We start from the raw sequence: 21,280 nt of genomic DNA, 5'->3' as shown, positions 1-21,280 counted from the left end.
TCCAGACAGGGAGCATGCATGGAGAAAGCCCAGAGATGAGAGATTGTGGCGAGCCTGGGGAGCTAAAGGAACTCTGTTGGTACCCACATTTCAGTTCTCAGCTCCCCCTGAGGGATTTGATATGGTTTGTTCAGGACAAGCTATGGACTGAGAGGTGACCATGGGTCACCCACCCCAGCTCTCACCTGTACCTTTTGTCCTTGCCTTTCCCCAAGTGCTGTGATTTGGGCTTTCATGCCAGTCTGGCCCGCACCTTTCGGACCTACCTCTCAGCAGAATATAACCTGGAAACCTCTCGCCATGAGGGCCTGGACGTCATAGAGAATGCGGTGGACAACCTGGACTCCCGCAGTGACAAGCACACCGTCATGGACATGTGCAGCCAGGTCTTCTGCCCTCCGCTCAAGTTCGAGTTCCAGCCCCACATGGGGGACGAGGTAGGCTTCCTGCCAGAACTCTGCCTGGGTTCTCTATAAGTCTAGTTTCCATTACTGTATGAAAGCTCCTAAGCCTGAATAACTTAGAAAGGATAGAGCAGTGGTTCTCAACCTGTGTGTGGGTCATGACCCCTTTGCTGAACATCTATCTCCAAAACTATTTACATTGTGATTCTTAACAGTAGCAAAATTACAGTTATGAAGTAGCATCAAGATAATTTTTTATGATTGGCGGGATCACCAACATGAAGAACTGTTTTAAGTTGCAGCATTAGGAGGGTTGAGCAGCGCTGGAATAGAAGCTTCTTCAGCTCCCAGGGAGGCAAGCTAGGGAATCCGAAAGCAGAGCGCCAGCATCTGCTCGCATCTCACGAGGGTCATCCTGTTGTATAGGGACATGATGTGGTTACCACCCGGCAAGGCAAAGCAAGCATGCAGCTCCAGTCTGCCTTTATTCCAGTTCTCATAAAGTCATTGGTGTCCTTATCCTTACCACCTCATCTAATCCTAATCATTTCTTGGCAGCCTCACCTCCAAACGCCATTTGTACATGACTTTGAGAGCAGGGCATAGGCCCTTAGCATCATAGTTACTAACTACTTCTGTTCTCGCCCATGCTCCTAGAACATTGTGGGATGAGGAAAAAAGCCTCAAGTACATATGCGGTTTATTTACCACAGAGGCCTAGGGTCAGCTCTTAATTCATGAGCTTCTTCAGATGGTCTTCTTGTCTTGCTGGCTAATGTCACCATCTACAGAACTGTAGGGCCTTGGCTTTCCTTAGGCTCTCTCTTAGATGTGTTTAGGAGACCTCAAGGATGATCTAGTCTGCCTAGAAATAGTCTCCTATCTCCTTAGACCTTAGATGCCCTCATCTGATGCCCTACAGTACCATGAGCCTTTGACACATCAGACAATTGACTTTCCTTCCCTGCTTGTGCTGTCTAGACCCTTGCTGAGGTCTGGAGAGGAAAACAAGCAGAGTGTGCAGATGGCATGACACTGTCCACTCTCCCCATGTAGAAGACAACTCCCTGTCCACTCTCCCCATGTAGAAGACAACTCCCTGTCCGCTGTCCCCATGTAGAAGACAACTCCCTGTCCGCTGTCCCCATGTAGAAGACAACTCCCTGTCCACTGTCCGCATGCAGAAGATAACGCCCTGTCCACTCTCCCCATGTAGAAGATAACGCCCTGTCCACTCTCCCCATGTAGAAGATAACTCCCTGTCCACTGTCTCCATGTAGAAGACAACTCCCTATCTGCTGTCCCCATGTAGAAGACAACTCCCTGTCCGCTGTCCCATATAGAAGATAACTCCCCGTACTTTCCTGGATCATTTTCCCTCTAGGAGCTGGGAGGCAGGTGGGTGCAGAAGCACAGGAGGGAAGAACCAGCCAGTCTTGGAAGGCTAAGGGGAGCTCAGCTGGACCATGTGTAACATCTGCTTCTGGGGAGGGACAGGAGACAGCTTAGAAGATGACAACTGCACCCTCTATATGGCTTTGCCTGCTTCCTTCATTTGCACAAGAGAGGACTTCTACTAGGTGACACCACTCTTCCTGGGGCATCCCCCTGTTCCTTTCTGCCCTTTGGTCTGTCACCTGTAACTGAAGATTCTGGAACTAACTGTTTACTTTAAAGTTTGGCTACCTAGTTAGCAGTTAGCGGTGAGTAACTACTCACCAATTAGCTTTTTTATCCTACATGATCTTTTTTTTTTTTTTTTTTTTTTTTTTTTTGGTTTTTCGAAACAGGGTTTCTCTGTGGTTTTGGAGCCTGTCCTGGAACTAGCTCTTGTAGACCAGGCTGGTCTCGAACTCACAGAGATCCGCCTGCCTCTGCCTCCCAAGTGCTGGGATTAAAGGCGTGCGCCACCATCGCCCGGCGATTATCCTACATGATCTTAGCTGTGTTCCTAGAAGGGGTGAGAACACACAGTGTGCCCGGTAGCCTAGCCCATAGGTGGTAACACCTTTGGAAGGGAAGACTCCAGAAGAATAGCTCAGCTGATCGTGGTATCTGTGGGTGACTGCTTCCAGGGGATGGGGGATGTCTGAATCCAAGGGTAAGGAATACCTCATATAAAACAGCTGAGTGGTTACAAAGAACCTGGGCACAGCCTCCTGCAGACTTGAAATCTCCTTTGCATTGCTTAGCATATCTAACACTCTGCAAATGTTGTGCATTGTTGCTGTCCTGTACTGTTGGGGTGGGGGTGAGAGGAAGAAAATGCACGCCCACATTCAGTCCGGGTGTTTGCTTTTCTTCTTCCTATGTATTCTGTCCTTGTGGCCACGAAACTTGTGGATGCAGAAGACCAACAGTGTGAGCGTTCAAGTTGTCTCTCTACTATATCTTTATGCATTCCTGTGGTGACAGGATCACTTGTCAACTGCTTCATTGTACTTGCTACTGGCTGTTCAAGCAGTTGCTTTCATTCCACAACTTCCTGACTTGCAATTAATTGGTTTGGCTTGCCAAGATTATGTTAAAGGTCTTTGTAAGCCCGCAATTACTGTGTGAATTTAGAAGGTTGTGACTGGGAAGCCACACTGGCCACAGCAAGAGGGTAGGCTCTGGATTAAGAGGACCCTAGTTCCAACCTGGTACTGCCTTGGCTGTGTCCAACATGGGTGACCTGGGGCAGTCACTCTGCCTTGCTGGATCTGTTTCCCGGGCTCCAGATGGAATGGTAATGATAACCTCCACACTGGCTCCATGCAGCTGCAATGACAGAATTTCTCTCTGCAGGTCTGCCAGGTCAGTGCACAGCAGCCCGTCCAGACAGAGCTGCTTATGCGGTACCATCAGCTGCAGTCCAGGCTGGCCACTCTCAAGATTGAGAACGAAGAGGTGAGTGAGCTGCTGCCCTGGGTCTAGTTCCCTGGACCTTGTGCTGGCCAGTCTCATGCCTTGGAATACATAGGAAACAATAGTCCGTTGGTGAGAATCTACACAACCACACAGCATACCTGCACTGAAAGTCTTTAATGGCCCAAAGGCGCTTGCAAGATCTCAGATGAAAAGGAAACAGGAGGAAGTGGAGCTCTATGTTTAGAATGATTGCAGATTTACAGGCATAGAGAAAAGTCTGCAGGCAAAATGTTTTGAAATGACCCTTGGCTCCATCTTAGCTGTAGAGTAACTGGTGGTTACTATTGACTTTGTGCTTTTCTGCCTCATTCTCTGAAATAAGCTTCTATTATTATCATCAGAAATCAGAGTAAGTATTTAAAATTAATCAATGAAATAGTTAACTCAGGCTGCCCTAAATGTATCTTGAACTTTAAGCCATTTGGGTCCGTCTCACAGCCCAGTGTTCCCCCATATTGCTAGTGTGGCACAGCCTCACACTGGGTGGGTCCATCTTAACATGGACTGAAGAGACCAGGTAAACAGTGCCCTGTTAAGACCTAAACACCTCACCCAGAAAAGGAATGCCAGCCAACCCTAGCACCCTGGAGAAAAGACCTCAGAATTTGGGCAGTGCCACCCAAGGTTGCTTGACAAACTTATCCTCGAGAAGTAGTCATGGTGGAGGTGAGAAGGTATGGCCACTGTCTTCAGATGTCATGCAGGCTATCATGGACAGTAGAGACAGTTATGTCTGTCCTCTACAAAGGGCAGAGATAGAACAGAGCTAACACAAATCAAGGCAGGTCTAAGGAAGGTCACAAGAAGACAAACTGACTTGTTTTTTAAACCTGGCTCGAGAGATAGAAGGCTTACTTTCCTTCTGTTTATCTTCTGTCTCCCCCCCCCCCAAAGGATTTTAAATGGTTCACATGTATAATGCCGTTAATGGAATTCAAATGGAAATCAGGGCCACAGGGAGGCGAACTAGGCACATAGCCTCTCTGTGGGCTGCGGATGGGCTTGGGTATGCTTATCCTTGAATCAGCTTCTGGCAATCTGTGTTGGAAAAAAGAACTGATTTTAATTTAGTCATTTATTTATTTGACAAGTGTTTATTTATGTAATATATATTCACACAATACATGCTAAACATTATTCTAGATAGAGAATAAATCAAAGGAACACAGCCTCATAGGTTTTCCTCTTTCTGATGAGAAAACACCAGAAATTAAAACATGAAGACCAATGAGTGACTAATGGAAAAACACTAGGCCAGGAATGGCACGTGCTAGGGGCCCTGTACCATTAGGAGGTGATATTTCAGCTGAGGAGCAGTAAGAGAGACTTGGAGTGACGATGATCTCATAATAAATGGAATCCGATTTTCTGCCAGTGATTCCTTTGGAACTGCCCTACCTCTGGAGTATAGAGCCCATCACTGAGACCCCACTCATCCGAGTGCTTCTGTGAGGTCCTCATGCCTTGCTTTTGCAGTCTCTATGATGTGTGATTTCACTGGACCCAGAATGGAAACTGGAGTCCTAACTAGATCCTGTAGCAATGAGCTGACTTCCTCAAGGTCCTGTCTCCCAGCAGACCACTGCCCACCACCAGATGCCCCCTTCCTCCCTAAACAAGAGGAGACACCAGAGCGTTTCTGCTGATTTCCATGTTCAAGTGACCCCCCCCCCCCCCTTAGAGGACGCCTCCTTTAGGCTCTCTAACCAGACCAGAGAAATAAGCCTAGGAACTTGACTCCATTATCCTCATGACAACCCCAAGGTCCCTTAGACAAAAGCAGTCCAATAACTGCCCTTAGATTGGACACTCTGGCTTCTTACCCTGTCAGCTATTTGGTCTTGGACCAATGACCAATCTGCCTCATTTGTCTAAGTCAGTATAAGAAAACCATCTTGTCTTGCCTTCCTTCTAGAGACATTAAGTAAAAGAACAAGGCCACTATCAGGTAAAGGACTTAGTGGTCATCAGAGGCATTATGAGAATAAACGTGTTTGTGCTGTTTTTCCCTAGGTTAGGAAAACCCTAGATGCCACCATGCAGACCTTACAGGATATGCTGACTGTGGAGGACTTCGACGTCTCTGATGCCTTCCAACACAGCCGATCTACAGAGTCCATCAAGTCAGCCGCTTCTGAGACCTACATGAGCAAAATCAACATCGCCAAACGGAGAGCCAACCAGCAGGAAACAGAAATGTTTTATTTCACGGTAAGTGACATCTGGGACCTGGAACTCACTGCTGATCCCCTGCCCGTGGCTTTGGAAGCAGCCTGAATGAATGAGAGAGGGCCAGTAAAATAATATGACATAAATCTCCTAACATGCATTTTAACATTAGGTTGCCTGGCTTGGTTTTCTGAAATGCAGAAAGTGGCTCACCAGTGGGTGGTATCAACTTTAATCTTGAATGATGGTGACTAAAGCTTTTGGAAGGAACCAAAGAGAGTTTGATTCAGTTGGGTTAGAGCAGTGGTTCTCAACCTGTGGGTCATGACCCCTTTGGGGGTATCAGACAAAACGCTTTCACAGGGGTCTTCTGAGACCATCCTTCAGCTCAGATATTTACATTATGATTCATGACAGTAGCGAAATTACAGTTGTGAAGTAGCAATGGAAATAATGTTATGGTTGGGGGGAGTCACCACAACATAAGGAACTGGATTAAAGGGTCACAGCATTGGGAAGGCTGAGAACCGCTGGGTTAGAGGAGCATGGTGAAGGAGCCAAGTAACAACCTTGAGTTATGTGTATGCTATTGTCTTAAATTGGTGACTGAGCTTTGAAAACGAGGATCCCATTTCAAGCAAGTTATTCATGAGCTGCTAGTCCCTCCTGTGAAATTCCAAGTTACAGGCCTTCATTTTTGCCAGGGGCCCAGAGGATAGTGGGGAAGGAGAATTGAGGCTTTAGTTTAAATTCGGCTTATTGAACATGGAGATTGGGGCTACAAAGTGACTCACTTCTGGTGCACATCCCACCAAAATCTCACAGGGACTCTGCTCAGATGCCCAGAATAAAAAATTCTTGTTTACTCAAATACTTCTCCTGCTTGAGTTGCGGTTAGCATCAGATATGAAGCTTTCCTTGTTATCTTTGGAAAAATTTACCACCCTAGGATTCCTGGCCATTGGTCTTTATGCTGTTTTCTTTGGTGGAAACACCACAGTAAAGCTGATGCTACTTAACAGCCTTTTCCGAGCTGTAGGAAGCTTGGGTTTCCTTCCTCCAGGCTGAGTGCCCTGATTCTTCTAGTCGTACCTTATAAGCTTGGGTTCTGAGTAGCCTCAGTACCCGAGCAGCTCCTGAATACTTTCTCTTCAAATGTCTACAGTAAAATTCACTGAAGACATACACCAACACACCAGGACCTTGTTATTTCATTTTTAAAATAAAACTTAAAAGAGTTGTGTCAGCTGACTCTTCTCTGCATGAAGCCAGGTCTCCCTCCTCTTAAAGGCCCCATAGGTAAAGACTTAGGTAGGTCTTTACTGAGATGTCCTCTTGATGGGTTCACATCACAGGTCCAGATTTTCAGCATCCTAATCTAATCCCTTACCCCGAAGCTTTTTTCAGATCTTGTATGATACACAGATTCAGGGAGCATGGCCTTCATTACCTTCAAGTTTGCTAATAAGAAAATGTCATGGCTGAGCCAGGCTACTGCCAAGGCTCATAATCAGGTCACTAGAGGCACACAGCTAGGCTGATGTTGACCGGATTATGCAAATAGAATCTGTCACAAATTATCCCAATCCTAGCATCCAGCTCTATAATTGGTAAGCCTTAATCAACACCCTGCCACAATCCAATAGCTGATTGTACATACTTCATTTCTTCCATCAGTAGTCTTTGACCTCATCAAGGAAGAAAACAAAACTAGTCCTCATGATTCCTGGCACCTACTGCTTCTGTTAGAGGCCTACTGTGTTGACAAAGAGAAGTTATCATCTCTAGGGAGCAGGGAGTGCATGTGGAGATAAACAGAAAGTCACTTTAGCAGTAGAACAAAGTCTGGAAGTGGAAGCAGGGGAAGGGGCTCAGCCTGCTTATAGTTAAAGAAATCTAGTGTCTTTGACCAAGGATCAGAAGATGTTTTGTTTTTGCTTTTGTTTGTGTATCTTTATATGCTTTATATACATATTAATGTGTGTGTGTGTGTGTGTGTGTGTGTTTCTGGAGGACAGAACACAATTTGAGGCACGATCAACCTTTCATATGTACACCTCACCTGTGGCTTTTGTTAATCCTTAGACATGTGATGAAATCAGAGGATGGTATTGTTAGAAGTCAGAACTTACTGACTGAAGCAAAGGCATGCATTGCCCAGAGTCAGGGCACTCAGTTAAAAACCAAGTGCTTCCTCAGCAGGGCTTTGAAACTTGGAAGCTTGAAGGCCTCTGTGATTCCTCCCCAAGTGAGAAATAAGGGTTAGAATCTGGGTATCAGGAAGCAGAGATTTGCATGTTAACAGTCTTCCAACTGGTGATGCGGCTGCTGGTCCTCTGCTCCACGTTTGGAGGGACATCCTGAGTCTACTCTCAACTTACCTCGAGGAGCTAATGGGGGTCTAGAAACTGGCAGGGCTCTACTCCACATTGGACAACAGGGAGCCCAACTCTGGGCTTCTGTTTCCTTAGAATAAGTACAACCAAGTTTTCTCCATTGGTCCTCCAAGATCATAGAGAGACTCTTCTCTCCCCTAACCCCTCTCTTTCTGGTACTTGGGGCAAAGCATTTTCTGTGCACCCTTTTTTATTTCATTCGCCCAGAAAGTCATGTCCCCCTGTGAAGCGATAAGCCTTCTGATTCAAGGTTTCTCAGTGGCCTGCATACCCCTTCCTCATTTGGAAGAAAGGGTCGTCTTTAGCTCTGTTCCCATAGCTCTTAGCCTCAGCTGCAGGGCCTCCATATGGCTCTCTTCCTTATGGCTCTGCTTCTGTGACCTAAGGGGCCCTTCGTCTTGTGCTGCCCACAGTCATCACAGTAGAAGCAGCCTCCACTGCGGCCATACTCTCCTGCCACTTATGCACCCAACCCAACCTACATGGCCCAGGAACCCCCAAGAATTAGACATTTGGAATAGCTCAAAGCAGATACAAAGTCCTACCTGTCCCCATATCAGGTCCTGGATAGCCTGACATCTGTTTGGTTTCCCTGCTGGGATGATGAGGGGGAGGTTAGAGTTAGAGACCCTGTCATCACTTGGTTGTGTGACCTTTAACTTCCTTATGCCTGTGTGTTTTACAGAAATTTAAAGAATATGTGAATGGCAGTAACCTTATCACCAAGCTGCAAGCCAAGCATGACTTACTCAAGCAGACACTGGGTGAAGGTAAGTTGGATGGGAGAGAGGCCAAGGGGGACGGCCGTATAACCAGAGTCACTGAGCCACTTCAGGTCAAGACACCTAGTGCTGGCCAGGGGCGTACCTGATGCTGAACCCTTGTGTAGCTAGGCAGGGAAAACCTCGCTGGTTCAGGGGCTGGGAGGGGGGTCCTATGTGTCTGCATAGGGGCAAGGCCAAGTGGTGGATATGCTATAAGTAGGAGGTGGGGATCCAAGGACACAGGTAATCAGCACATACCAGAGGAACTATGGGAGGGCCTCACCAAGGTTCTAGGTCCATGGACGAAAAATACATACATGATAGGGTTTAGTGATGTTTGTTGTTGTTGGGGGCCAAGTATAGCGGCGTAAAATGCAGACAGATTGTAAAAAATATATACAGCTTTAATGTAGAAATAGACTTACAGTACCACGGCTCCTGCAGAGAACAGGAAGCAGAAGGGGCAGCTGGGTGCATGCCTGGCAGATTTATAGGTAAACATTAGCCTGAGGCGAACACACCCCCAATGGGCTGGACTTGGACTTATCCCTACAGTTTAGTCCTCAGGAGACCAGCAAACTAGGCTTGAAGTCACCCAGGATCTTCCAATGGCACTAGAGTAAAACCCCAGCTACCAAGAGCACACAAGGCCCACTGCCTGCTTCCCTGACCCTGCCCAACATCCTCCCTCCCCTTAATGTCCTCCTGCCAGGCTAGGCACATTTGTGCCTTCTAAAATTTCCAGCTTGTTCCTGCTGTCTTTGAGTCTCCTTGTGGAAACACCACCCAGTTTGGTATATAAAACATTTCCATTAGCCTCAGGAATGTCCTTATGTCTCTTTGTAGTCAGTCCTTCCATTCTCTGCTCCAAGCCAATCACTGATCTGATTCCTTCACACCCCCCCCCCCCCCACACACACACCCTCATTCTCACCCCCATACCTGCCTTCTCTTTGCTTTTCTATATATATGGTTCTTCCTATATAGGCCAACATTACTTTAACTTTGTAATCCTCCTGCCTCAGGCCTGCAAAGTTCTAGGATTGCAGATGTAGAGGCGTTAGCTACATTGAGCTTTTCCTTTATCTGTTCTGCTCATCCTGACATCTCAGTATTGGGCCAATGTTGAAAGGGGGGAGGGGCGGCCCATGTGATTTGTTGGCTACTAGTGTTTTGAAATTAGATTTCCTAGGTTTAGAACCCAGGTACTTTTTTAAAAACCCAAGGTCCCGGTTGGATTCTTGGTCTGTGGTATAGAGAGGTTTCTCTTCCCTGTTTCCTTATTAGTGCTAACCCATTACTACCCTTGTCTGCATGGCCTTAATTCAATCATAACATTTTGACTGACCTGGCTCCTGGTCCATTTGTTCTTCCAGGTTTTGTCAACCATGCCTCACTCTGAGATGCAAACTCTGAAGTCTGCTTTCTGAGTTTTGAGCTGGTTGGCAAGAATGTCTCTAGGAAAACATTGCTTGAGAGATGGAGGCATGGCTAAGAAGCACCTAAGAAGTCCCTCTGGGTGTTTCCTAGCAAGCCAGACATAGAGCAGCCCAGTGTGCTTCCATTGACAGTGGGGAAAGATCTTGGTAGACCGGTCAGTTCTAGCCAAGACTGTCTTCTTCTAAATGAGTGTTTTGTTTAGAATGGGTTTTAATTTACAGGAAAGTTGAAAAATTGTAGAATTCTCATATGGTCATCCTCAACTCTCCTTTATTCACATCTTATATTAGTATGGTATGCCACAGTTAGTGACTATACATTACTTTGTTCTTTTGAGACAGGGTCTTATGTAGCCCAGGCTGGCCTCAAACTTGATATGTAGCCTTGAATTCAAGGATAGTCCTGAATTCTTGATCCAGTTCTAGGAACTACAAGCATGTGCCACCATGCTTGTCTTTGATACACTTTTACAAAGTAAAGTTAATAAAGCACCGAATTACTCAAAACAGAGAAACCTGAGTAAGTTTACATCAAATCGCTGGTCATTTTACATATCTATGATCTAACAAAGGTATGTTGTGGATTCTTAGGGCATTGAGTGACACAGCCAGGAGAATTTGAGCTGAGCAGGGCCAGCCGGAGCTCAGAACTTCATCAAATCCATTCTTCTGAATTTTTGTTTAGGTGGAGACGGGATCTCACTATGTAGCTCTGGATAGCCAGGAGCTTGCTGCATAGACCAGGCTGGCCTTGAACTCACAGAGATCCCCCTGCCTCTGCCTCCCTAGTGCTGGGATCAAAGGTGTGTACCGCCATGCCAGGCCTCTTCTAAATTTTAATGCTGGAGTCGCCTTACCCCTATCTGAGCAGTTTGAGTCTTTACTCAGTAGATTATCATCTATGTGTAGGCTTAGTGTGTGTTTATGCCACTTCACTGGTCCTCTCCTGTCAGCAGAGAGCTATTTCAGGTTGAGAGGGATGAGGTGGAAATGTTAAAAACAAATGAGAAATATAGTCCCCAGGGAATATGCAAAAGGATTCAAGCTGGGTTTTTTGTTGGTTGGTTTGTTGGTTTTTTTCCTTTGGTTGGATTTTTTGTTTTGTTTTGTTTTTATGATGTCGTGTACCTCTGTTTCTCCAAAGCATCCCTTTGACAGTGTGAACCAGGAGGGCAATTCAGTGAATATTGAATATGCCTGCATTTATTTTCCATTTTCCATATGCTTATATACTCCAATCCAAAAAGGGGGGAAGAAGGCAAAAGACTACTTCAACATGACACAAAAAACAAACAGAGCAAATAAATACTTGCTTCAATGCTTGAAACATCAAGCCACTATATCCTGAGTTCTGTTGTTTATGCAGGGCATGCAGCGATTATACCTTAGACTTGCATCCTGTAGGCAGCCGCTCCCTGGATCAAACCTCCTGTCATAGCCTTGAAAAAGCAGGAATAGGCTTGAATTCTCTGACCTTTGGTCAGGGTGGAATGGATCCAGTTCTGTGGATCATCTCAATATCCAAAACACCAAGTAACCACATCTTAGATCAAGATATCTTATTTATAGCCACACCTTAAGTCAGACCTCTTGTCAATAACTTTGAAAGAGCCAGGTAGGCTTAAACTCTCTGACCTTCAGTCAAGGTGGAGCAGACACACTTCTGTGGGCCCCTACATATTCGGTCAAGGTGGAACAGATGCACTTCTGTGGACTCCCACAGCAGCAGACCCCAGACACATGAGCAAACGAAACAGCTTTGCCTGTTTTACCTGAATTCTCATCTGCCCTTCATGGGTCTTTCGCTGCATTTCAACCCTCTGCAGTTAGTTTGGGGCCTAGTGAATCTGCTCAGTTTCAGCGGCTTCCTGAACCTACTCTGTTTGCCCTCCTACTTAAGGCGCTTCCATACAGGAAACAATGCTTCAAACTTTAAGGAACCTCTTACACAAAAGGTAGTTATTGACAAGTAGGTAAGGAAACTGCGGTCTGGAATATTATTCAGCCATAAAAAAATAAATGAACTTCTGAATCATGATCTATGGATGAACCACAGACAGATTATGGTAAGATAAAGAAGTCAGATTCAAGAGAGAAACCAAGGAGAGTGATTTTCTTTCTAGGAAATGCCTATCAATCCTGCAAAGACAGAGAAATCAGCAGTTGCCTGGGGCAGGAGGCAGGAGGCTGGATAAAGAACAACTGTAGGATGGGCACATGAAATCTTTCTGATATTGTCGTCATTTTAAGGGGAAACAAAGTTCTCTGGCTAAAACAACCAAAGCCAACTAAACACCAACATGCACTTTTGTTTTCTTTCCCCAGGGGAGAGAGCAGAGTGCGGCACAACCAGGTGAGAGTTGGGGAATCTTGTGTCCTTGTATTGGCTGCTTGGAGTCTGAGAGGATGCAGTGGGTGGGTAGATGTGTAAAGTGAACGTAGCCTCTTGGGAGCTAGGAAGCTGGATAGTTTTTACCACCTCTGGGCTGGTGGGGTAGCGGGGGAGGGTTCCCTGGCTACTGAGCCAACATTGCTTGTTTTCTCTTTAGACTGGCAAAGGCCGGCCACAAGAAGGGTGCTTGCATAGCTGCTTTGGGGCAGTGGGGACATGCCCCTGTTCGGTGAGAGGGTAGTTGATTCCAGGGTATCTAAAGTCACTAGCAGGAGCCACAGGCTGTAGGGCAGCTGTTTTCTTCACTTGGATCTGTTACATGGCCACTGCCCAAACTGCCCTATGGGTCATCCAGGGCCACCCTGGATCCTCAGTTGCTAAGGCTTTGGGGTTGGCTGGTTTTGTGCACAGATGGTTGGTCACGCGCATGCTGCATACACATGGACGTGTGCCCAGATTACGCCCTCCCTCCCTGCACTGCCCATCATATTTGGGTTGAAATTTAGTGGGAATTTGGATGGGCTGGTGAGGCCAGTCACATAGGCAACTCACGCTTCCCTCTGCAACTCCCTATGTGCTGAGCACATCAGAGCCAGTGAACACTCACCCAGCAGCTTTCAGCCTTTCCTAGGCTTCAGATGCCTCAGCAGCCAGCACTGCCCTGGTGTCTGAGTTTTCACCATGAACTAGCAGTGGCCCAGGGGTCTGCCGTTTATCATCTGTGGCTAATTTTTAATTGGGAGCTACTTCTTCCCTCAGTCAATGGGGCTCAGTCACCCAATGACATTCTTTCCTTCCAAACAAATTCTCCCCGATGGCTCAGAATCCTGAAAAGCTGTCCTACTTGGCAAGAGCAAAGATGACCCTTCAACTCTCCCCTGCTCCTGGGGAAGCACGAAGGCGTGGCCAAGGCTTGAGAAGCTGTGGAGGTTTAGGGCTTTCCAGGAATCCAGCTGTTCCTCTGGGCCCAGGCAGTTTGGGAACACTGAGATGATTCACAGACAAGGACCTTCCCACATGTGGAACAGCAGATGTGCAGGTCACTTTTGAGGAACCCAAATTTGTTACTATTTTTTTTTTTTCGGATAAGAGATTCTCTAAGAGGACAAAAGCTCTGTTTTATACCAAAGTGGGAAGAATTGGGCCATGGCTCACTGCCTCCTGATCTCCAAGATGCAGGGAGAAGGAGATTGCTCCAGAGGATGGTGGGGGGAGGAGCCACGATAGATCTCTTGTCCAGGTCTCAGGTTCACCCCTCATATATATATATATATATATATATATATATATATATATATATATACACACACATACACACACACATACATATATATATATATATATATATATATATATATATATATATATATGAAATATTGTCTTCCTCACCTGTTTTGACCTAGGGCCTGGGAAATCCAAGTTCAGGTTGGATCTCCACTTAGGCATCTTGTCCTAAATTGCAGACCTAGCCAGATACTTTCTGGCTCATTATTAAACTTGTGGACCTTGTTGTCCATCTGAAAGCATTTTTAAGTCTCAGAGGCCCTTGGCAATGTCTCCGCACCTTGGCTGTGCTGACTGTAGATTCTCACACACAGTCAAAGTCATCTGGGACCATCATCAGATAGGGTCCCTCAGCCAAGTTCCTCTTGCCCTCGTCCAAATGGCCCTTTTCTCACACTTATGAGCCATAGTTTTGAATGGCCTCAGAACATCCTAGCCCTGGGATTTAGGCTGACCAGATGTGCTAATGTATTTTGAAGAATTGCTAAAAAATGACCAAGTACGGGATGTAAACATCAGTTGTTAATCATGTTTTGAAGAGAGGTTGGCCTCCGTCACCAGGTTGACAAGAGGCACTAGTCCTGAGTAGAGGGAACTAGTTGATAGCATCACCATCAGATACAACCCAGCCCCTGTTTTCCAACCATAGCGCCCAAGAGCTTACCCGCCCTCGAACATCAGTGTTGCCACCGGTTTAGATGCTGATACCCACATCTGTTGGGTGTTTAGGGAAATTCTCAATCACTTGCTCTTTGTCACAGACTAATTCTGAGGCCACGCCTATGTTGCCAGCATGTGCTAGTTTTATTCCTGCTGAGAGGCTGAAAGGGGACATTGGTCTCTGGTTTCCTCGCCCTCCCCTCTGTGGCTGTCTCTGTTCCTGTCTTCCCTGCTTTTCTCTTTCTTCCTTTTGTTTTTGCTCTGCATCTGAGCGGCAGAAGAGATGGAAGGCTTAGGCTGCCCCACTTTCCTTGGCTGAGCTGTCCCCCTGCTCCCCACTTTGTGCCCCACCCAGCATTCCTGTAAGTTGACACAGATTTGATGTTGTTCAAAGTTGGGATAGCTATGTTTCCTTGTCAGAGATTCCAGGCAATGCCCAGTGCACCGTGGTGGGGGAGGGGGGAACGACAAGGACGATCATTGTGACTTCATTTTCTTTTACACCCTGGGTTTGGCAGAGAAAACAGGGAAGCATACTCTACATTTATCTCCTTTTATTCTACTCCATAAAAAAATTAAAAGAACAAAACCCAGAAACTCTTATGAGTTTTTTAATGGAAACCCTCCAACTGGGTGCCCTGGAGCTTTTGATTCTGTATTTTAGTACCTGTTCCAAGATCCCCACTCTTGCCAGCCTTGAGAACTTAATAGACAGTTGGCAAAATCACTCTCTCAACTTCATACTTGTTCTGGAGCCTCTAGTAGGAAGAACTACATTCAACTCCCAGTTCTTGAAGGATCCCATTTGTGTGGCCTTGGGCAAATTTCTTAATCTCTTGTGGGCTCCTTTGCCTCCCAGGCTCCTGCAATGTGAGATAAAGAAGTGGCCCTGGAGTCCAAAATACTACGAAAACAAACGACAACATTGCTGTCCTCCTTCCTAATCCCTAAGTTTGGATCCTATAGTTTAGTGTCACATTTTTTGATGATCATTTCTTTCGGCTTTTACATTTGAAAACTCAAAAACAGACCCACTGTGTGAGATCCCCCCTCCCTGATTTCATGCATCCTCAAAAAAAAAAAAAGATGTAATATACTTTGAAAGGAAATGACATGGACTTAGCTAACCGCACAGATCCAAGATGGGCTGGAGATACTCTTGCCTGTTGTTTCTCTTCAAATTTTTGGTTGTGTTGTTCTTTTGGTTCCCTTGATTGGGTGGCATGCTATTTGGACTTAACTGTGTCTTTGCCCATGCATGTCCTGGAGTTTGCAGCCTTGCTCAACACTTAACCATCTAGGAGGACTTGGCTAGAGTGTCCTGCGTGGCTGGACTGCTAAGGGTCATGAGACCAATAAACCCACGAGAGAGAGGCAGGGCAACCCTCATTCATCTTGATTGGTTCTACAGTCCATATGATTCTTGCCTGTGGCCTGGGCATGTACCTTAGTTGATAGGATGCTTGCTTAACATGCATGAGGCCCTGACTTCAATTGCTAGCATCATATAAAACCCAGCGTGGAGGTGCATGCCTGTAATCCCAGCACTGAGGCAGGAGGATGAGGAGTGTGAGGTCATACTTGGCTACATAGCAAGTTTGAAGCCACCCTGGACTATATGAGACGCTGTTTTGGAAACAAACAAAAACAGATAGAAGATTCTTGCCCATGTACAGAAATCAGTCAAGACATAGGGAAAGGGCAAGACTTTGCTTCTCATACATGACCATTATCTGCCTGGCTGAGTATGTACTTATTGCTTCCAAAGTTTGGACCAAACCATTTGAAAATGAACTGCCTCGTTTGGTAAGGGGACTTCCTCCTAACTTTCTAAGAACTTTTTCCCTGAAGGCCAGCAGCACTGAATCAGGCCAGTTTTATGTAGTGAAATGAGCAAACAAGCCAACCCAGGTCTATGCATGGCGAGCAACTATGGACACGGGTCTAGCACCTGTGGCCATTTCATTGTTCCTGGTGGATTGTGGTATAAGGTTTCCCCTCCCTGTGGATAACACCAGAACACAGGGAACGGAGATCTGAAAGCAAAGCAAGACACTTTCAACCTGATCCCTCTGGCAAGGACTGACGAGGCAGATGAGTCTACAGTTAGAAATGACAAGATGTCCCAGGGCCGCGCCCATGACTTGACATTAAAAGAAACAAGACAAAACAAAACACTCTTCCCCACAAACAACCACAACAGCAAAAACCCTGGGCTTGGGGGGGGGGCTTGGGGGGGAGGAGGCTAGAGGTGGATGTGATGCTCTCTCTAGGCCTGATTTCTATAGAATAGAACCGTGTGGAATGGGAAGATATTGGGGTAAGTGTGATCATGGATTTGACAGTGCTCCAATCAAAAATGTACTCGATTGATGAGTGGGATAATAACATCCCAGGCCACCTACGGATCCTAAAGAAGCTGCAGCTTGCCTCCTGGCATCTAGCTGTCTGGCTCTCAGATCTATGCAATAAACATGAGTCATATTCCTTTGAAATGTCAAGAGACATTAGGAAGACAGTGCCCCCAGTACATTGGGAGTTGGGCCTTGGTGATAGATTTAAGCTAAAATTACAAAAATAAACCTTCTCGGTTATGTTCGAAAGTTTCTTGCTTTCCTGGGCTACAGATGACACCTCCCTCCCCTGACCCACCTCCATCTGGTCTGCAGGATGCCAGCCTCTGATTGGCATTGCAGGCGCTTCTTGGATTTATCCCATCCCCTGTGATGTAGAATGCGTTTGTGTTTTGTGAGAGTTGCTCCTGTTTGGTATTGTGGGTAAACTAAGACCTGAAACATCCAGAGGCCCTTCAGATGGAACTTGGGAAACCAGTGTGTTGGAGGCCAGAGGCTCCCTTCTGTGTTTTGTGTTTTCCTCCCATTGTGGTTGGAAGAGCATCTCCCCCAGTGGTATGTTTATGTTGGTTGCTTTCTTGATTTCTTTTGTTCCATTTTCCCGTAGGCCCCCCTGCCTTCCCCCTAAACCACAGAAAATGAGGAGACCTAGGCCTCTTTCAGTGTATAGCCATAAGCTCTTTAACGGCAGTATGGAAGCGTTCATTAAGGTACTTGCTGGGGAGCCATGGAGTCCGCGAATGAGTCCAACGTAATGGCAGCCTCTCTTCTCCCTATCCCCTCCAGCTAACAGCCCTGTCGACCCCTTAGCCAGGCCCCATGGAGCTAGCTTCTCACTGTAGTCTGTTCTTGGCTTCAGTGCGGCATTCCACTGGAGAATTATGCTTCTGACCAGTGGCCCCTAAGTGGCCATCCATCGTTCTCAGAAGCATGGGGGAGGGGTCCGATCATTTCAGCACAGAAGAGGTGGACCGTCAGTCAGCACAGTGGTCCCAGCCAGCTGGCCTCATTGCTGCTAAAGCTGCAGCCCTAACACCCGAAGGGCAGTTGAGGAAACTCTATCACTCAGCTCTACCCCACAACAGGAGACCAATGGAGAACAACACAAAGATAGCTCCTGTGGGTCTCCATACAAGGCAGCTACAGTTTGGTAGCTGAGTCTCTGCTAGCATGGGAAGCCATTGAGTTTTCATAAGAAGAGTTCCTTTCACTTAATTTAGCTTTGGATGGTTGATTTGAAAGGAGGGAGTAGAGTTGAGGTAGGCCTTCTAAATGTCAGGTTAACCCTGGACATTGAGCTTAGGCTCAATATTTAAATCTTTCAGCTTAAGTGGGTTTATTTTTTTTTCTGTCTTCACCCCCCTCCCCCCAGTGTCGTTCAGGATCAAACTGAATAAGGCAAAGATGGTGTTAGAGTCAAGATGTGTTCTTGGAGAAAGAGGAGGGGAGGCCTTCTCCAGTTGTTTGAAAGCCCCCCCCCCCGCCCCCAGCCAGTGAAGACAATTTCTACAGAAAAAAAAGGGCTGGTGTAGGTCAGGGGAAGGGTGGAGTCTCGCAGCATCAGTGATGATTTGGGAGTTATAGGGGCTGCCCCATGCACCAGCTCTCTGTCCTCTGTTCTCTGGCAGGGTGCAGTTAGACCTGGAGGGCAGAGAAGGCCTACAGACACGCAGATGTCAGCCTCAGGGATGGATTGGGGAGGCAGGACCATCCTAGATCAAAGGATTCTCTCTGCCTGTAGACTTGAGTCCTCAGAATAGAAGAGAAAGAGAAGAGGGATTTCCCCTGGGACAGTTGGGGGATGCCTTAGGATGCCTCGTAGGACTGAAGGCCCCAAATTAGAGGTCCCTCGGGAACTGTGTGACAATAGAGAGCCACTCAGTGGGTTGTGGCAGGTGAGGCTGTGTCAGAATGATGCTCTGTTTCCTCATCACCTCTCTGTCTTCTCCTTTCCCTCTCATGCCCCCTTGCTCCTGGCTGAGCCATTCTCCAGGCTGCAAAGGAGCTGGCTGATCATTTCCTGTCTTTACAGAGCCTAGCAAGGGGCCAAGAGTGCAGGGGGAGGCACGTGAGAAGTCCCGCAGGAACATGCTATTGCAATTGAGTCCTGCAGGAACATGCTATTGCAATTCAGAGCAAGAAGAGCTGTGAGCTGGGACCCAGGTGACATTGCCAGGGTTTTGAAAGGATGAGGAGGAATAAGAGGAGCAGGACAGGAGTCCCCGAGGAGGGAACGATGCAGTGAGATCTGACATGGGGACTTCGTCCCCGAGTCTCTCTGATCTCTGGAAATGGGAGATCAGTCTGTATACATGGAAGGAGCTGACTCTTACTTGACACTGTTTGAAGATCACATCTTTAGTGGAACTGAGTATCTTCGTAGTGGGATTAGAAAGCAACTTGACCATGCACCCGACCAACACTTTAGACCTTCTTCGACTCCATGAGTGTTTGTTTGCCCCTCAGGTGGTTACTTTGGGAAGCCATCTTACTATCCTACTACATCACCATGCCCAGCAGTGTTTGGCTAATCTTCTTTAGAGCCTGTTACACAATCTTTATCACTGGTGCCAAAACTTCCTGCTAGCATGGATACTTGGGTCCACCAGAATTAAAACCTCCACACCACAAGGCTGCGGGGATAGTGTAATTACAAGGCATGTCATGAAAGCATGAGGACCCGGGTATAGTCTCCACAACCTGTGTTAAAACGCTGGGAATGGTTGCACACACTTGGAATCCTAGTACTAAGGAATCCGGTGGATACCAGTGGCTCCCTGGCTAGCCAGCCTAACCTAATTGAAGAGCCCAAAATCAAGGTGGCTGGTGCCTGAGGAATGACACATGAGGTTGACCTTTGACCACATGCACATGCTAACACACACACACACGAACATAAATACCCTCCTACCACCATCACTATGGCACGCACATGCTTCAGTTGAAGCATAGCTTTGTGGCATCATTGAAGGGATGAAATGGCAAGAGGAAGTGTGGTACAGTGATACTGGTCAACTGGCTCTGAGGAAAATCTCCAAAGAGGGATGAGCCAGCTCTGTAGGAGGGAATGGCAGAATACTTGGAAGAACGATAGCCATTTGACTAGGGAAGAGAAGGTGGTTGGTGGAACACAAGAGCGTGTCTTTATACTCCCTCTGCACTTAGGCTGCCTCCAATCAGTGAGGACTTCAGCTGTGGACCTACTATGAGCAAACTTGCCAAAGCTCCATATGACACAGACTTACTCTAAAGAATCCCGGAGTCCAGAGAGTGAAGGGCAGCATCTGTAGCCACTCCTTCAACTGCCGAGAGTAGAATTTCAGCTTCTATCCTAATTCTCTCACTGTCTGAATGTACAGCGGAGTCCTCGGCTTTGACAATCCAGGCCTATAAGAGGAGTTTTGATCAAATAATCCCACTGTGATGCTGCGATTATGACACCTAGGCAGGACAAAGAGAGAAGCCCCACATCAATTATAGAGAAGTATTTGTGGAGTTAGACTTTTGAACTTCCTGGCTCTTCCTGAGCCAGCCCCTTATAAAAATCAAAAACTGTGTTTTTTTCCTCTCAGACTTATATAGTATAGTCCGTGGTAAAGCCCGAAGGTCCACTGTGGGGGTGGGGGAGGGTTCCCATTCTTGCCCTGCGAAATGTGAGTAATCACCCTGGGGATTTAGGAGAGCACAGAGTGAGCTGATGCATGCATGTTTCTAGATCACGTCTGGCACTGTTTAAGCCTGCTCTATTATTAATTTTAGGACACCATCTCACGAGTCCCTTTGGACCAGGCTGTTACTGGGTTCAGGGTTTAGCTGACATCAGAGCAACTCAGATCCCAGTTGTTGAGATGGCAGGACTGGGCATACTGTGCCCCAGGAAGGCATGTGTCCATTAGCCAGCTTGGTTTCTTCACTGAGCTTGTGTGAGACTCAGCTCCCACCTAGACCCTTGAGTCACTGTCCATGTGACCAGAAAAGTTGGGCAGGCTCTCTCAACATGGGGACAAAGGCTTCAATGCACCCTCAAAGTCACTAAGGTGTTCCAACTTACTCTCTCCCTCATCTCCACTCTTACCAGCTTCTGTGTTCCTAGAGGGTTTCGGTGCCAGGGTGACAGTAAGGGGTTTAGAAAGAGGAGCAGAGCCACGCTTCCACTCAGAGAAGGTTATCAGGGTATTGGGTATGTTTGGAGTCTGGAATCTGATGCACCCTGCTGCATCCTGTCTAAGGAGATCTTATGAAGTAGAACATCTATCCAAGAATTGAGGATTCCAGAGATGAATTCTAGGAGCCAGCTTACAAAAGACATGAAAGATCCCTTCTGTGGGCAAACGGGCTAACCTTATAGGTCTTCAGTGAACTCTCGCTCATTGATGAATCCCTTGTGTTGAGGAGAAAACAGACGTGGATCTGGGAACAAGGTTGACACACATTCCTTACATATTGACAAGGAATCGCTGCTATCTGAGAAAGAGGCTGGGCAGCCTATTGGAAGGCTGGCTGGGGAC

The 21,280-nt window shown here is 46.8% G+C and overlaps 1 protein-coding gene across 3 annotated transcripts in view; it reads left to right on the top strand.

Annotated features, from left to right (window-relative positions):
* Positions 1-21,280, top strand: part of Srgap3 (SLIT-ROBO Rho GTPase activating protein 3) — a 229,136-nt gene that overhangs the window by 165,471 nt on the left and 42,385 nt on the right. For 2 of the 3 annotated variants that reach the window (XM_041680337.1, XM_041680352.1), the window contains exons 7-12: positions 216-437; positions 3,192-3,293; positions 5,328-5,525; positions 8,565-8,649; positions 12,408-12,435; positions 17,380-17,482. In XM_041680337.1, the coding sequence (XP_041536271.1) occupies positions 216-437; positions 3,192-3,293; positions 5,328-5,525; positions 8,565-8,649; positions 12,408-12,435; positions 17,380-17,482 (738 nt within the window). The remainder of the gene's footprint in view (positions 1-215; positions 438-3,191; positions 3,294-5,327; positions 5,526-8,564; positions 8,650-12,407; positions 12,436-17,379; positions 17,483-21,280) is intronic. The other variant, XM_041680344.1, reaches the window with a different exon arrangement.

This window comes from Microtus oregoni, unplaced genomic scaffold, assembly GCF_018167655.1.
Source record: "Microtus oregoni isolate MIOR12 unplaced genomic scaffold, Mior012 000002F_ref0000024, whole genome shotgun sequence".
In the NCBI taxonomy this organism is placed as follows: domain Eukaryota; kingdom Metazoa; phylum Chordata; class Mammalia; order Rodentia; family Cricetidae; genus Microtus; species Microtus oregoni.
This window is presented reverse-complemented; position numbering and strand designations above follow the sequence as displayed.